This window comes from Coregonus clupeaformis, unplaced genomic scaffold (assembly GCF_020615455.1).
Source record: "Coregonus clupeaformis isolate EN_2021a unplaced genomic scaffold, ASM2061545v1 scaf0185, whole genome shotgun sequence".
Taxonomy (NCBI): domain Eukaryota; kingdom Metazoa; phylum Chordata; class Actinopteri; order Salmoniformes; family Salmonidae; genus Coregonus; species Coregonus clupeaformis.
In genome coordinates, this window is record NW_025533640.1 from 377,715 (window position 1) to 396,477 (window position 18,763).

Here is an 18,763-nt window from a genome sequence, read left to right on the forward strand (position 1 = left end):
GAACGGGCCGGACCGGACTGGCAATACACCTCAGTACCTCTCGCCGTGCCTCTACAACTTCCTTCCCTCCTCTCGCCAATGGCTCCTGTAACCCGGTGGCCTTCTCTCCTCGTCTCCCATTTCGCCCTGTGGCAGCCTCCTGCTGCCCAGTCGCCCATGCCGTGTGCCCCCCCCCTAAAAAATTATTGGGGGTGCCTCTCGTCCGTCCGACGATGGCACTGCTGACGCCGCTGTTCCTCTCTCGCCAGGGCCTTAATCCTACCCCAAGGTCCCTTGCCCCCGAGCATGTCCTCCCAGGACCACGATTTGCCCACCTGGGCCATCGCCAGCCTCTCCATCTCCTTTCCTGGCGCTTCCTCCCATGTCCAGTCTGCCTGCTCCTGGACACGCTGCTTAGTCCTTTTATGGTGGGTTTTTCTGTCACAAACGTCGTATGAAGGAGTGGACCAAAGCGCAGCGTTAGTTGCGAACATACTTGCTTTATTTAATTAAAGCATACACACGAAATAACAAAACAATAAACGACTCGTGAAGTCCTCAGTGACAATGACCGAACACGGAACAAAAACCCACAAACACAGAGTGAAACACAGACAGTTAAATATGGCTCCCAATCAGAGACAACCAGCACACAGCTGACACTCGTTGCCTCTGATTGGGAGTCACTCAGTCAAACATAGAAATAAACAACCTAGAACACCCAACATAGAAACAGAAAACATAGAATGAACACACCCTGGCTCAACATAATGAGTCCCAGAGCCAGGGTGTGACAGGAGAGATGAGGATTCCTGTGCCACCACCCCGCTGACCAGATGCTCTCGGGGTATGCGAAAACACATGGTCAGACGAGGAGAGAGCAGTAGGAGTAGCAGTGTTTTCAGTGGTAATCCATGTTTCCGTCAGCGCCAAGAAGTCGAGGGACTGGAGGGTAGCATAGGCTGAGATGAACTCTGCCTTGTTGGCAGCAGAACGGCAGTTCCAGAGGCTGCCTGAGACCTGGAACTCCACGTGGGTGGTGCATGCAGGGACCACCAGGTTAGAGAGGCAGCAGCCACGCGGTGTGAGGCGTTTGTATAGCCTGTGCGGAGAGGAGAGAACAGGGATAGACAGAGGCATAGTTGACAGGCTGCAGAAAATGGCTACAATAATACAAAGGAGATCGGAATGAAATGAACTAAACATCTGGGAAAGGAGAGAGCGGGGCCTCCCTCACCACAACACCCAAATATAACTCTCCCAACTTCCACCTCAGAAACTATAATTGTTGTAAACTACAGTGGTTCAATGTTTTCTAGGAATAGACTAACTTAGTTTATTCAGCTAGCTAACTTGGTACAGTATTCTTCCGTGAAAATCTTCCAGGGCACCTAGTCATAAGACGCCACAGCCAGCTAGCATGCCGGACTCCAACAACACGGATTAGCACCAATACTCGGCTACAACAAACCACCAGTGTGTCAACACGCCAAGCAGATCGTTCGTGTCCGTGTCTAACGTTGTGGGTTAGTCCCGACAGCTTGAGCGAGTCCGTCGTCAACTTATTCAGCCAGTTAGTTAGCTAGAATAGTTAGCATACTAGCTAGCCATTGCTTTCAGATAAAAAAGAAACCCCTCCTTTCACGGCACGAACACACAGAGAGAGCCAAGCTAACGTTAACTAGTCACCCATGTCCCGAATTCCTTGAACGACTCTGGCTACCAATATGTAAAAACAAGACACAAATGTAGGTTATGACTTACCCCTAGCAGCTACTGTTAGCTAGCCAAGTGCAAAGCTAGCCACTGAATTGACTCAGCCAGTTCGCGTCTGTTTTGCTAGGTCGTTCCAGCTATTGTTTACTAGTAGCTATCCAGGTAGCAACAAGCTAGCTAAATTTCAAGCACAGTAGCCACTTACTACCTAACGTTAACGGTTCAGATAATGAGGTTAGAAAACAGCTGAATTGTAGGCATTATTGTATGTAATTATTGTAGGCAGCCAGCTGGCATAATTACAGGCACTCTCAGGCGTGAAACAACTATACCGTTGCTAATAGTTGCCAGTAGCTACCCGCCAGCTAGTCCAGGTATTGGGTTAGCTAGCTAGCTTCGTGCTTCACCGGGCTCAGCCGAATACAATACTAACCTACAATAATTACATACAACAACCCACGATAACTACCTACAATAACTAACTACAATCTAAATACATAGTTTAAGCTTTAATCGACAAAGCCCAAACTATGTATAAAGCCAAGCTTACCCGACGACCACACGACCTCACGACCTCACCCGACCTACCTGGATATATATATATATATAAATATACAGTTGAAGTCGGAAGTTTATATACAGTTTAGCAAAATAAATTTTAACTCAGTTTTTCACAAATCCTGACATTTAATCCCAGTAAAAATCAACTGTTTTAGGTCAGTTAGGATGACCACTTTATTTTAAGAATGTGAAATGTCAGAATAATAGTAGAGAGAATGATTTATTTAAGCTTTTATTTCTTTCATCACATTCCCAGTGGGTCAAAAGTTTACATACACTCAATTAGTATTTGGTAGCATTGCCTTTAAATTTTTTTACTTGGGTCAAACGTTTTGGGTAGCCTTCCACAAGCTCCCCACAATAAGTTGGGTGAATTTTGGCCCATTCCTCCTGACAGAGCTGGTGTAACTGAGTCAGGTTTGTAGGACTTCTTGCTCGCACACACTTTTTCCGTTCTGCCCACACATTTTCTATAGGATTGAGATCAGGGTTTGTGATGGCCACTCCAATACCTTGACTTTGTTGTCCTTAAGCCATTTTGACACAACTTTGGAAGTATGCTTGGGGTCATTGTCCATTTGGAAGACCCATTTGCAACCAAGCTTTAACTTCCTGACTGATGTCTTGAGATGTTGCTTCAATAAATCCACATAATTTTCCTTCCTCATGATGCCATCTATTTTGTGAAGTGCACCAGTCCCTCCTGCAGCAAAGCACCCCCACAGCATGATGCTGCCACCCCCGTGCTTCACGGTTGGGATGGTGTTCTTCGGCTTGCAAGGAACCCCCTTTTTCCTCCAAACATAACGATGGTCATTATGGCCAAACAGTTCAATATTTGTTTCATCTGACCAGAGGACATTTCTCAAAAAAGTACGATCTTTGTCCCCATGTGCAGTTGCAAACCGTAGTCTGGCTTTTTTATGGCGGTTTTGGAGCAGTGGCTTCTTCCTTGCTGAGCGGCCTTTCAGGTTATTTCGATATAGGACTCATTTTACTGTGGATACAGATACTTTTGTACCTGTTTCCTCCAGCATCTTCACAAGGTCCTTTGCTGTTGTTCTGGGATTGATTTGCACTTTTCACACCAAATTACGTTCATCTTTTGGAGACAGAATGGGTCTCCTTCCTGAGCAGTATGACAGCTGTGTGGTCCCATGGTGTTTATACTTGCGTACTATTATTTGTACAGATTAACGTGGTACCTTTAGGCATTTGGAAATTGCTCTCAAGGATGAACCAGACTTGTGGAGGTCTACCATTTTTTTTCTGAGGTCTTGGCTGATTTCTTTTAATTTTCCCATGATGTCAAGCAAAGAGGCACTGAGTTTGAAGGTAGGCCTTGAAATACATCCACAGGTACACCTCCAATTGACTCGGATGTTGTCAATGACATAATTTTCTGGAATTTTCCAAGCTGTTTAAAGGCACAGTCAACTTAGTGTATGTAAACTTCTGACCCACTGGAATTGTTATACAGTGAATTATAAGTGAAGTAATCTGTCTGTAAACAATTGTTGGAAATATTACTTGTGTAATACACAAAGTAGATGTCCTAACCGACTTGCCAAAACTATAGTTTGTTAACAAGAAATATGTGGAGTGGTTGAAAAATGAGTTTTAATGACTCCAACCTAAGTGTTTTTAAACTTCTGACTTCAACTGTATTTTATGTACTCTATTTGTTGTGTTTTGTTTCCAGTTTGGACCCCAGGAAGAGTAGCCGCTGCCTTGACAGCAGCTAATTGGGGATCCTAATAAAATACTAATTACCAAATACGTGTCTCTGTTCTCCGGTGTTCAGGCAGTCAGATTTTGATATGTGTCTCTGTCCTCCATTGTTCAGCCAATCAGATCGTAACATGTGTCTCTCCTCCAGTGTTCAGGCGGCGGGGGCGGTTCTGCTTGTCGGCCCCTCTGGGTCTTCTGACCCGCTACAGCCAGGAGGAACCTTTTGACCTCTCCCAGAAGCCCCGGCCGCCGCAGCCCAGCCTGCGCCTCTCCCAGTCGGATGGGGAGAGCGTCCCACGGAGCTCCTGTCAGGAGGAAGAGGAGGAAGACAGCCTGTACAGGAGGAGCCAGTGCAGCCCTGAGGTCTACCAGCACCACACTGGGGGGCAGGGGTACAGGTCTGAGACAGATAGACAGGTGTATGGACAGGACATGGAGACAGGTGGACAGGTGCATGGACCGAAAATAGAGACAGGTGGACAGGTGTATCCGCCTAGGGCAGGTGAAGAGGTTTATCAGCCTGTGTCAGAGCCAGGTGATGCAGAGGAACAGGTGTACCAGCGTGTGACAGGTAGACAGGTCTATGACTCTGACTCCGAGCTGGAAGACCAGCTGTATCAACAAGAGGCAGGTGGACACCACATCGGTGACAAGGTGCGTTTCCCTGGGTCAGGTAATACAGGTAAACATGTGTACCACTCAGATTCAGAGTTAGATGAGCAGTTGTATCAGCCTGACCCAGACCAGCTAGAGATAGGTTATCAGGTGTACCATTCTGACCCAGGTGAAGAGATGATTGACACACCTGAACCATGTGAAAGAGACTACCACTCAGACCCAGGTGCTCATTAAAAGAAACCATAGGGCCTGATGAGGAGAAAGAATAAGATTTGGTAAGAGCTGGGAGCAGGGTAGAGGAAGAACATAGGAAGAAGGATAGACGTTCTTAGCAAGAGGAGTAGGAGTAGTGAATAGGCTACTGTGCTGAAGAGAAGAGGGTTGAGAACTATTCCAAAAGGGGAGGGGAGATAATTAAGTAGTAACTTGAATAAGCTGTGAAGAGTATTGTATTTCAGACTGATAGGACTGACAATACTTGTGCATGTGAAAATATGTGTCTTTAAGAAAACGTTAGGCTTATATCAGGGTGAAATTGTGCTGTAAATAAAATGCAAATTATTTAGAAAATATGAATACATTTTGTCTTAAATTGTTACTTTTTAACTAGTACTTTTATAATGCCAATCTGTAATTAATGAGCATGGGATTTCAATGTGATAACATTCATTTATCTTTTGTAATGCTAGTTTAAAATGATTTTCAGTCTGTAAATTGTGTTGTTTTGTTGTGTGATGTAATGAGCCAACAAAAGTTCTCATCTAATGAGGGAAGCCATGGTTTTGTGATTTCTTGTAAACATTTGAAATAAATGAAACTGTCTGTAATCTGTATTTATAAAAAAATTAACAGAGATTTTAAAACATAAAGTTGTATTTAAGACTTTCACATGTAGAGGATAGTGAGAGGGCACACCACAGGGTATGAAGGCTATAAAATATAGTCACATACACCAGATAGATACAGTAAAATGTGTTGTATTATAGGATCAGCCATAGTAATACAGCACCCCTGGGTCACATAGGGTATCTGCCGCCACATAGAGTTGAGTAGTAGTCTGTCTGTAGTCCCTTCCTGTCTTATCAACTCCACAGCATCTTTCAATATGACTCTGTCAAAGCCTTGTGTATATGGTTAAATGGCCTGCTGAAAATTGCCTGTAATCTACTGTATGGATCCACATATGCCTTCTATAGCAACTACGTTATGGCTGAATATAAGAGAGAAAAATGACTTAACACTGGAATAATGAATAGTGAATTTCCATTTCTAGCCTTTAATGTGAAACAGCTTTAAAAAAAAAATACAGTGAGGGAAAAAAGTATTTGACCCCTGCTGATTTTGTACGTTTGCCCACTGACAAAGAAATTATCAGTCTATAATTTTAATGGTAGGTTTATTTGAACAGTGAGAGACAGAATAACAACAAAAAAATCCAGAAAAACACATGTCAAAAATGTTATAAAAAATATTTGCATTTTAATGAGGGAAAAAAGTATTTGACCCCCTCTCAATCAGAAATATTTCTGGCTCCCAGTTGTCTTTTATACAGGTAACGAGCTCAGATTAGGAGCACACTCTTAAAGGGAGTGCTCCTAATCTCAGTTTGTTACCTGTATAAAAGACACCTGTCCACAGAAGCAATCAATCAATCAGATTCCAAACTCTCCACCATGGCCAAGACCAAAGAGCTCTCCAAGGATGTCAGGGACAAGATTGTAGACCTACACAAGGCTGGAATGGGCTACAAGACCATCGCCAAGCAGCTTGGTGAGAAGGTGACAACAGTTGGTGCGATTATTCGCAAATGGAAGAAACACAAAAGAACTGTCAATCTCCCTCTGCCTGGGGCTTCATGCAAGATCTCACCTCGTGGATTATATTGATACTTTGACACCATGTATCGATTTGTAAAATAAATATATATATATATACAGTGGGGAGAACAAGTATTTGATACACTGCCGATTTTGCAGGTTTTCCTACTTACAAAGCATGTAGAGGTCTGTAATTTTTATCATAGGTACACTTCAACTGTGAGAGACGGAATCTAAAACAAAAATCCAGAAAATCACATTTTTAAGTAATTAATTTGCATTTTATTGCATGACATAAGTATTTGATACATCAGAAAAGCAGAACTTTTAATATTTGGTACAGAAACCTTTGTTTGCAATTACAGAGATCATATGTTTGCTGTAGGTCTTGACCAGGTTTGCACACACTGCAGCAGGGATTTTGGCCCACTCCTCCATAGAGACCTTCTCCAGATCCTTCAGGTTTCGGGGCTGTCGCTGGGCAATACGGACTTTCAGCTCCCTCCAAAGATTTTCTATTGGGTTCAGGTCTGGAGACTGGCTAGGCCACTCCAGGACCTTGAGATGCTTCTTACGGAGCCACTCCTTAGTTGCCCTGGCTGTGTGTTTCGGGTCGTTGTCATGCTGGAAGACCCAGCCACGACCCATCTTCAATGCTCTTACTGAGGGAAGGAGGTTGTTGGCCAAGATCTCGCGATACATGGCCCCATCCATCCTCCCCCTCAATACGGTGTAGTCGTCCTGTCCCCTTTGCAGAAAAGCATCCCCAAAGAATGATGTTTCCACCTCCATGCTTCACAGTTGGGATGGTGTTCTTGGGGTTGTACTCATCCTTCTTCTTCCTCCAAACACGGCGAGTGGAGTTTAGACCAAAAAGCTCTATTTTTGTCTCATCAGACCACATGACCTTCTCCCATTCCTCCTCTGGATCATCCAGATGGTAATTGGCAAACTTCAGATGGGCCTGGACATGCGCTGGCTTGAGCAGGGGGACCTTGCGTGCGCTGCAGGATTTTAATCCATGATGACGTAGTGTGTTACTAATGGTTTTCTTTGAGACTGTGGTCCAAGCTCTCTTCAGGTCATTGACCAGGTCCTGCCGTGTAGTTCTGGGCTGAACCCTCACCTTCCTCATGATCATTGATGCCCCACGAGGTGAGATCTTGCATGGAGCCCCAGACCGAGGGTGATTGACCGTCATCTTGAACTTCTTCCATTTTATAATAATTGCGCCAACAATGATCATGTTGCCTTCTCACCAAGCTGCTTGCCTATTGTCCTGTAGCCCATCCCAGCCTTGTGCAGGTCTACAATTTTATCCCTGATGTCCTTACACAGCTCTCTGGTCTTGGCCATTGTGGAGAGGTTGGAGTCTGTTTGATTGAGTGTGTGGACAGGTGTCTTTTATACAGGTAACGAGTTCAAACAGGTGCAGTTAATACAGGTAATGAGTGAAGAACAGGAGGGCTTCTTAAAGAAAAACTAACAGGTCTGTGAGAGCCGGAATTCTTACTGGTTGGTAGGTGATCAAATACTTATGTCATGCAATAAAATGCAAATTAATTACTTAAAAATCATACAATGTGATTTTCTGGATTTTTGTTTTAGATTCCGTCTCTCACAGTTGAAGTGTACCTATGATAAAAATTACAGACCTCTACATACTTTGTAAGTAGGAAAACCTGCAAAATCGGCAGTGTATCAAATACTTGTTCTCCCCACTATATATATATACACACTACCGGTGAAAAGTTTTAGAACACCTACTCATTCAAGGGTTTTTCTTTATTTTGATTATTTTCTACATTGTAGAATAATAGTGAAGACATCAAAACAATGAAATAACACATATGGAATCACGTAGTAACCAAAAAAGTGCAAAACATTTATATTTGAGATTCTTCAAATAGCCACCCTTTGCCTTGATGACAGCTTTAGATACTCTTGGCATTCTCTCAACCAGCTTCACCTAGAATGCTTTTCCAACATTCTTGAAGGAGTTCCCACAAATGCTGAGCACTTGTTGGCTGCTTTTCCTTCCCTCTGCGGTCCGACTCATCCCAATCCATTTCAATTTGGTTGAGGTCGGGGGATTGTGGAGGCCAGGTCATCTGATGCAACACTCCATCACTCTCCTTCTTGATAAAATAGCCCTTACACCGCCTGGAGGTGTGTTGGGTCATTGTCCTGTTGAAAACAAATGATAGTCCCACTAAGCCCAAACCAGATGGGATGGCATATCGCTGCAGAATGCTGTGGTAGCCATGCTGATGAATTCTAAATAAATCACAGACAGTGTCACCAGCAAAGAACCACTACACCATAACACCTCCTCCTCCATGCTTTACGGTGGGAAATACACATGCAGAGATCATCCATTCACCCACACCACGTCTCACAAAGACACGGCGGTTGGAACCAGAAATCTGAAATTTGGACTCCAGACCAAAGGACACATTTCCACCGGTCTAATGTCCATTGCGCGTGTTCCTTGGCGCAAGCAAGTCTCTTCTTCTTATTGGTGTCCTTTAGTAGTGGTTTCTTCGACCACGAAGGCCTGATTCATACAGTCTCCTCTGATCAGTTGATGTTGAGAGTGTCTGTTAATTGAACTCTTTTTGCATTTATTTGGGCTGCAATTTCTGAGGCTGGTAACTCTAATGAATTTATCCTCTGCAGCAGAGGTAACTCTGTGTCTTCCATTCCTGTGGCGGTCCTCATGAGAGCCAGTTTCATCATAGCGCTTGATGGTTTTTGCGACTGCACTTTCAAAGTTCTTGACATTTTCCGTATTGACTGACCTTCATGTCTTGAAGTAATTATGCTTATTTGAGCTGTTCTTGCCAGAATATGGACTTGATTTTTTTTTACCAAATAGGGCTATCTTCTGTATACAATGTAGAAAATATTAAAAATAAAGAAAAAACCTTGAATGAGTAGTTGTTCTAAAACATTTGGGGTCACTTAGAAATGTCCTTGTTTTCCATGAAAACATATCTGAAATGAGTTTGAATAGGAAATATAGCAAAATGCATAGCAAATGTAGTCATTGACAAGGTTAGAAATAATGATTTTTAATAGAAATAATAATTGTGTCCTTCAAACTTTGCTTTCGTCAAAGAATCCTCAATTTGCAGCAATTACAGCCTTGCAGACCTTTGGCATTCTAGTTGTCAATTTGTTGAGGTAATCTAAAGAGATTTCACCCCATGCTTCCTGAAGCACCTCCCACAAGTTGGATTGGCTTGATGGGCACTTCGTACGTACCATACGGTCAAGCTGCTCCCACAATAGCTCAATAGGGTTGAGATCCAGTGACTGTGCTGGCCACTCCATTATAGACAGAATGCCAGCTGACTGCTTCTTCCCTAAATAGTTCTTGCATAGTTTGGAGCTGTGCTTTGGGTCATTGTCCTGTTGTGGGAGGAAATTGGCTACAATCAAGCGCCGTCCACAGGGTATGGCATGGCGTTGCAAAATGGAGTGATAGCATTCCTTCTTCAAGATCCCTTTTACCCTGTACAAATCTCCCACTTTACCACCACCAAAGCACCCCCAGACCATCACATTGCCTCCACCATGCTTGACAGATGGCATCAAGCACTCCTCCAGCATCTTTTCATTTGGTCTGTGTCTCACAAATGTTCTTCTTTGTGATCCAAACACCTCAAACTTCGATTCGTCTGTCCAATTTTCTCTGTCCAGTGTCTGTGTTCTTTTGCCCATCTTAATATTTTATTTTGTTTGGCCAGTCTGAGATATGGCTTTTTCTTTGCAACTTTGCCTAGAAGGTCAGCATCCCGGAGTCTCCTCTTCACTGTTGATGTTAAGACTGGTGTTTTGTGGGTACTATTTAATGAAGCTGCCAGTTGAGGACCTGGGAGGCGTCTGTTTCTCAAACTAGACACTCTAATGTATTTGTCCTCTTGCTCAGTTGTGCACCGGGGCCTCCCACTCCTATTTCTATTCTGGTTAGAGCCAGTTTGCGCTGTTCTGTAAAGGGAGTAGTACACAGCGTTGTACGAGATCTTCAGTTTCTTGGCAATTTCTCGCCTTCATTTCTCAGAACAAGAATAGACTAACGAGTTTCAGAAGAAAGTTATTTGTTTCTGGCCATTTTGATTATGCAATCGAACCCACAATTGCTGATGCTCCAGATACTCAACTAGTCTCAGGAAGGCCAGCTGTGCTGACATAATTGCAAAAGGGTTTTCTCATGATCAATTAGCCTTTTAAAATGATCAACTTGGATTAGCGAACACAATGTGCCATTGGAACACAGGACTGATGGTTGCTGATAATGGGCCTCTGTACACCTATGTAGATATTCCATTAAAAAATCAGCCATTTCCAGCTACAATAGCCATTTACAACATTAACAATGTCCAAACTGTATTTCTGATCATTTTGATGTTATTTTAATGGACAAAAAATTGCTCTTCTTTCTAAAACAAGGACATTTCTAAGTGACCCCAAACTTTTGAACGGTAGTATATACAGTGCCCTCCACTATTATTGGCACCCCTGTTTAAGATGTGGTTGAGGACTTCCAAAAATTCTCCTTTTTTTTTAAACAACATAGAACCCAAATGCAAAAAAAGAGAAAAATCCAACCTTTTATTTAAGTACATTACTTTGGTGGTAAAAAAAAATTTCACACATTTAGAAAAAAAAAACTTGAAATCATGTGTCCCACAATTATTGGCACCCCTAACAATTCCGCTGAAAATTTCAATTGATTTTTTAAAAAATATATTTTTCTGTAGTTGCTAAAGTTGGTCAGGGTGTCTAGGAACTTTTAATTAGTAATTAATGACTTCCTGTTTCCCTGGGGTATAAATATGACGTGACACAGAGGCCTAATTATCTTACCCATTTGTCAACATGGCAAAGACAAGAGAACACACCATTCAAGTAAGGCAGATTTGTGTCGACCTTCATAAGTCAGGCAATGGCTACAAGAAAATAGCCACTCGCCTTAACTTGCCCGTATCTACAGTCAGAGGAATCATTAAGAAGTTTAAAACAACTGGAACAGTGACAAACAAGGCTGGAAGAGGTCCCAAGTTTATCTTGCCACAACGCACAGTGAGGAGGATGGTAAGAGAAGTAAAAAAAAAGTCCTAAGCTCACTGTCACAGAATTGCATCAAAGAGTGGCATCTTGGGGTCACAAAGTCTCCAAAACAACCATCAGACGCTCTCTACATGCCAACAAGCTGCTTGGGAGGCATGCAAGGAAAAAGCCTTTTCTCACTAACACTCACAAACGTAAACGTCTGGAGTTTGCTAAGCGGCACTGGGACTTCAACTGGGATCGTGTGCTTTGGTCAGATGAGACTAAGATTGAGCTTTTTGGCAACAAACACTCTAAGTGGGTCTGGCGTAAAACAAAAGATGAGTATGCCGAAAAGCACCTCATGCCCACCGTGAAGTATGGTGGAGGATCTGTGATGCTGTGGGCCTGTTTCTCTTCCAAAGGCCCTGGGAACCTTGTTAGGGTGCATGGCATTATGAACGCTTTGAACTACCAGGACATTTTAAATAAAAACCTGATGGCCTCTGCCAGAAAGCTGAAGATGGGTCGTCATTGGGTCTTTCAGCAGGATAATGATCCAAAACATGTGGCAAAATCTACACAAAAATGGTTCAGCAGTCACAAACTCAAGGTCCTCCCATGGCCATCTCAGTCCCCAGACCTCAACCCAATCGAAAACCTGTGGGGCGAGCTAAAGAGGAGAGTGCATAAGAGAGGACCCAGGACACTGGATGATCTAGAAAGATTGTGCAAAGAAGAATGGTCAAAGATCCCTCTCTCTGTGTTCTCCAATCTTGTGAAATGTTATAGGAGGAGATTAAGTGCTGTCTTGTTGGCAAAAGGGGGTTGTACAAAGTATTAACATCAGGGGTGCCAATAATTGTGGGACACATGATTTCAAGTTATTTTTTTCTAAATGTGTGATTTTTTTTTTTTACACCAAAGTATTGTACTTAAATAAAAGGTTGGATTTTTCTCTTTTTTTGCATATGGGTTCTATGTTGTTTAAAAAAAAGGAGAATTTTTGGAAGTCCTCGACCACATCTTAAACAGGGGTGCCAATAATTGTGGAGGGCACTGTATATATATATATATATATATACACACACAGTACCAGTAAAACGTTTGGACACACCTACTCATTCCAGAGTTTCTTTATTTCTACTATTTTCTACATTGTAGAATAATAGTGAAGACATCAAAACTATGAAATAACACATATGGAATCATGTAGTAAGCAAAAAAGTGCTGAACAAATCAAAATATATTTTATATTTGAGATTATTCAAATAGCCACCCTTTGCCTTGATTACAGCTTTGCACATGGCGTTGCAAAATAGTACAAATAAAGAAAAACCCTTGAATGAGTAGGTGTGTCCAAACGTTTGACTGGTACTGTATATATAAATATATATAAATACAGTTGAAGTCGGAAGTTTACATACACCTTAGCAAAATACATTTAAATTCAGCTTTTCACAATTCCTGACATTTAATCCTAGTAAAAATTCCCTGTCTTAGGTCAGTTAGGACCACCACTTTATTTTAAGAATGTGAAATGTCAGAATAATAGTAGAGAGAATGATTTATTTCAGCTTTTATTTCTTTCATCACATTCCCAGTGGGTCAGAAGTTTACATACACTCAATTAGTATTTGGTAGAATTGCCTTTAAATTGTTTAACTTGGGTCAAACGTTTCGGTTAGCCTTCCACAAGCTTCCCACAATACGTTGGGTGAATGTTGGCCCATTCCTCCTGACAGAGCTGGTGTAACTGAGTCAGGTTTGTAGGCCTCCTTGCTCACACACACTTTTTCAGTTCTGCCCACACATTTTCTATAGGATTGAGATCAGGGCTTTGTGATGGCCACTCCAATACCTTGACTTTGTTGTCCTTAAGCCATTTTGACACAACTTTGGAAGTATGCTTGGGGTCATTGTCCATGTGGAAGACTCATTTGCGACCAAGCTTTAACTTCCTGACTGATGTCTTGAGATGTTGCTTCAATAAATCCACATAATTTTCCTTCCTCATGATGCCATCTATTTTGTGAAGTGCACCAGTCCCTCCTGCAGCCAAGCTCCCCCACAGCATGATTCTGCCACACCCGTGCTTCACGGTTGGGATGGTGTTCTTCGGCTTGCAAGCAACCCCCTTTTTCCTCCAAACATAACGATAGTCATTATGGCCAAACAGTTCTATTTTTGTTTCATCCGACCAGAGGACATTTCTCCAAAAGTACGATCTTTGTCCCCATGTGCATTTGCAAACCGTAGTTTGGCTTTTTTATGGCGGTTTTCGAGCAGTTGCTTCTTCCTTGCTGAGCGGCCTTTCAGGTTATGTTGATATAGGACTCGTTTTACTGTGGATATAGATACTTGTGTACCTGTTTCCTCCAGCATCTTCACAAGGTCCTTTGCTGTTGTTCTGGGATTGATTTGCAGTTTTCGCACCAAAGTACGTTCATCTCTAGGAGACAGAATGCGTCTCCTTCCTGAGCGGTATGACAGCTGCGTGGTCCCATGATGTTTATACTTGCATACTATTGTTTGTACAGATGAACGTGGTACCTTCAGGCGTTTGGAAATTGCTCTCAAGGATGAACCAGACTTGTGGAGGTCTACAATATTTTTTCTGAGGTCTTGGCTGATTTATTTTGATTTTCCCATGATGTCAAGCAAAGAGGCACTGAGTTTGAAGGTAGGCCTTGAAATACATCCACAGGTACACCTCCAATACACTCGGATGATGTCAATTAGCCTATCAGAAGCTTTTAAAGCCATTACATCATTTTCTGGAATTTCCCAAGCTGTTTAAAGGCACAGTCAACTTAGTGTATGTAAACTTCTGACCCACTGGAATTGTGATACAGTGAATTATAAGTGAAATTATCTGTCTGTAAGCAATTGTTGGAAAAATTACTTGTGTTATGCACAAAGTAGATGTCCTAACCGACTTGCCAAAACTATAGTTTGTTAACAAGAAATGTGTGGAGTGGTTGAAAAACAAGTTTTAATGACTCCAACCTAAGTGTATGTAAACTTCCGACTTCAACTGTATATATATATATATATGTATATATACTGTACTCTCTGTCATGTGAAACAGTATTTCCCCACTTAGGCTTTGCATTGGTGCCGGTTTGTCTCTGCTTTAGCCAATATACAGTTGTCTTTATTGGCTAGGCAATGACATAGCATTGTGACTTCAGAAACAGTAAGACACCCATAATAGGAGGTCTACTTAGGAGACTAACAGACATACAAATGTAAGACTCATACCTCCTCTTCCCCCCAGGCACTCAGTATCATCCACCTGCCACGTTTCCTCCTCTCTGAAACTGAACAATACAGAACCAGAGATGATCACAATGACTTTCAAATGAGTTGCCTTTCTTCTCGGAGAACAGAGATCTCTCGCTTCTCTCACAAAGGAGAGGAAGGGGAAGAGAAAACATCTCTCCTCATACCTCTTTTAGGTCCTGATCAAACAATCGTTCACTAGACTCTGTGGGTGTCCCAGACAACACGTCTCCAGAACTCTGACGTGATTCAGAATAAAGCATTTTATTGTTGATTGTAGGAAAAGGGGAGTGTGTGTATTGTACTTGTGAGTTTAATTTAAAGTGTTATTTTGAAAGTCAAGGCCAGTTCTTGATCACTGACATGTTGATCATTTGGACATTTGGTACAGCCAGCCCACCATTTATGTAATCTCAGGTAATTTGCTAGACATTTCTTTTAAAATAAGAAAACAAAGTATGAATGCTTCCCTATTCTATCAAGAGAGACCACCAAATCCCAGGGATGAAACTGCAAATGGTAAGAGGAACTTCTCACATCTTCCTCTTCTTCTCTTCACCTAAATGTTTCGATCACAACCACAAGCTAAACGACACGGAAAGGAAATGCAGAGAAGGCTCTTATTAGACGTAAGTAGGCACAGATCTAGGATCAGCTCAACCTCCCCCAATCTGAACCTTAACCATGAGAGGGAAAATGCTAAACTGGCGTTAGATCAGCAGTTAAAGGAAAAATCCACTCCAAAACTGTTTCGTCATTGTTTTTATCAGTCCACTGTTTATAGTCCCAAAATGTTTTGCATGTCAGCAGTCAAGTTTTCAAGATATTGGACTTTTAAAAAGCAGTGTGACTTGCCACATCATCATGATGATGTGTTTTGCATCATATGATGCATTTTGCACTTTGCTTCTTGAAAGTCCAATATCTTGAAAACTTGACTGCTGACATGCATAACATTGTGGGACTGTATCAACAGTGGAAAAATGCCAAAATATTGTTTTTGAGTGGAGTTTTCCTTTAAGAGCAACTTCTTGCTGGTCCAGATAGACCACAGGGAGAACACCTCTGAAAGAGGAAGTGGGGTTCACTCTAGCTCAGGTTCTACAGAAGTGAAACCGTTGGGGGAGTCAGGACAAAGGCATTCCGGTAAATGAGTCACTCACTCTGACTGGAAAAGGTGTCCTGTCGTTGAAGAAAGGTTGATGTGGCCGTTAGTGATTGGTCCGAAGGGTTCTGTTTTGACCTTACCAGGCAGTATGGTGTTTGTCTCATGATCACTAACGGCCACATCAAACCAGGATCAATCAACATAACAAAGCTGAATTCCATTTCAAAGCCATTTGGAATGGAATTGAGAAAAGCCTTAATTAGTCAGGGCATGGACTCTAAAAGGTGTCGAAAGCGTTCCACAGGGATGCTGACCCATGTTGACTCCAATGTTCCCACAGTTGTGTCAAATTAGCTGGATGTCCTTGGGGTGGTGGACCATTCTTGATACACATGGGAAACTGTTGAGGTTGAAAAATCCAGCAGCGTTGCAGTTCTTGACACACTCAAACCGTTGCGCCTGGCACCTACTACCATACCCTGTTCAAAGGCACTTAAATATTTTGTCTTGCCCATTTACCCTCTGAATGGCACACATACACAATCCATGTCTCAGTTGTCTCAAGGCTTAAATATCATTTTTTAACCTGTCTCCTCCACTTCATCTACACTGATTGAAGTGTATTTAACAAGTGACATCAATAAGGGATCATAGCTTTCACCTGCTCAGTCGATGTCATGGAAATAGTTTCTACTGTTTTGTACACTTTATTTTGATGATTTTATTGAACCACAACAGCTAGAGCTATAGCAGTTACTGCCACCAGTTTGTGTTTTTCTACTTAATGTGTTATTATGGTTCAATGTAATCTGAAATGGTTGATACAACCTCTTGTTTTCAAACACAGACTCTTCCTCTGGCTTATTCAATGTAAATTATACCGTTCCTTTCTTCTTCCCTGGCCAGACCTTCTGTCTGTTCTCATGGAGATGTTTGTGTCCTTGCAACTCGGTTGTAATTGTGATCAGAGCCCCAAACTGGGTTGTAGAGTTCCAAACTGTCATTAGAGTCCTGAGAGTGTTTCAGTGTGCAGTTTGACGTTAAATATGGACAATCTGTAATAATAGATGAGTGTAATATCAGTAATCACCATGAATGGCTCAGTTGAACTGTACAGATTCAGTGGGGGTGGATTGTACACACAAACCAGGCTTCATTTAGGTTGGAATAAAGAGGAACTGGTTTACGGGATGAAAGCCACTTAAGGTACTGAAAAAGAATACTTCTGGATTCTGTATCACCACCTCACAGTCACAGAGATAAAAACTTTTTTAGACTTGGAAGGTCAATAAAAAATAAGAGTTTGTGACATGAAATGGTAAAAATAAACTGGTAGGATATCAAACTGCAAGGATAACTCTTGTCTGCGTGAATCAATGCATAATGTGTAGAGACAGTGTTGTCAGGCCTTTATAAAATGCTGTAAGACTATTGAAGTTAGGTGTGTAGCTTCTCTCCCTCTCTGCATTCACTATTGCCAGGAACACACAAAGTTTCACAGAGGCACTAGTGTCTCTGGATGAGGGACAGCATTCTGTCTGCAGCCCCAGTGTTGTGACTAAAACGGTTCACTTCCTATGTGTTCTCTTTGGCACGTTTCTTAGGTAAGGACTTCCTGTTTCGGTGGTCAGTGGACTAAAGCGTACAGAAATTCTTCCCGCTTTTGTTTAATAACAAAAACCCACCCAGGGCACGACCTGTCACCTCCCTAGACCAAGAAGTTCATATAAATCGGTCATGGAGTTCCCCTAGTAAGTAAGTAAGAAAACATTTCACTGTTAGTCTACACCTGTTGTTTACGAAGCATGTGACAAATACAATTATATTTAGTAAACAAATAGATTACACTATGTTTTGAATATAAAAACATTGGATCAAAGTCAAGGACTATGATCTGACACAAATACATTAGACTACTTTAGTAGCTATATGGTCTTTGGTTAGAAAGGCCTGCCCTATGCATTACCTTTGGTATATTCATTTATTCAAATGATTCAGAAAAGATTAAGCCATAAAGTGGGAGTCTCTTGAATTTGAGGTAGCCTATATGTGAGTGGTGGAGTCAGGGTGGGATTCATATCAGTTACAGTAACTTGTGTCAACTGCAATACAGTTAGGGCAATGCCCTAACTGGGCTCCCGAGTGGTGCAGCGGTCTAAGGCACTGCATCTCAGTGCTTGAGGCGTCACTACAGCCCCACTGGTTTGATTCCAGGCTGTATCACAACCGGCCGTGATTGGGAGTCCCATAGGGCGGCGCACAATTGGCCCAGCGTCGTCCGGGTTTGGCCGGTGTAGGCCGTCATTGTAAATAAGAATGTGTTCTTAACTGACTTGCCTAGTTAAATAAATAAATAAATAAATAAAACTATTATCATAAACTGGCTATAATGACTGGCACAGTAAACAGTCAAAAATAATGCTATAGATACAGCAAGTTGCACTTACATTACATTTTAGTCATTTAGCGGACGCTCTTATCCAGCGCGACTTACAGTTAGTGAGTGCATACATTTTCATACTGGCCCCCTGTGGGAATCGAACACACAACCCTGGCGTTGCAAGCGCCATGCTCTACCAACTGAGCTACACGAGGCCCACACTTCAGAATGTGTAGCCTACAGCAGGCCTGATAAAAACTGAGAAGTACTTTAGATGTACTGAATAAAATGTGTTTGTCTCCCTCTCGTTTGTGGAGAGGTGGCAGGTGCACTAAAATAAATTGGTATTGATACCCGCACAACTACCTTTTGGCTCCTTTTTTTGCATGGGAAACAAAAGTTTTGTTAGGGCAGCTGAGATCCACAGGAGAGCCTGTCGTTTCTTTGGCTCATCCGCAGCCACAGTACCTGAACAGGTGACAGAGAGCAGGTTATGACATCAGAGGATTGTTT

General features: G+C 42.2%; 1 protein-coding gene across 1 annotated transcript in view; it reads left to right on the forward strand.

The window, feature by feature from the left end:
- LOC121583164 (zinc finger protein 366-like) overlaps nt 1-5,432 on the forward strand; it is a 43,382-nt gene extending 37,950 nt beyond the window's left edge. Inside the window, exon 7 of the mRNA XM_045214030.1 lies at nt 4,136-5,432. Coding sequence (XP_045069965.1) covers nt 4,136-4,839 — 704 coding nt within the window. The 3' untranslated portion in view covers nt 4,840-5,432. The remainder of the gene's footprint in view (nt 1-4,135) is intronic.
- Nucleotides 5,433-18,763: the final 13,331 nt, after the last annotated feature.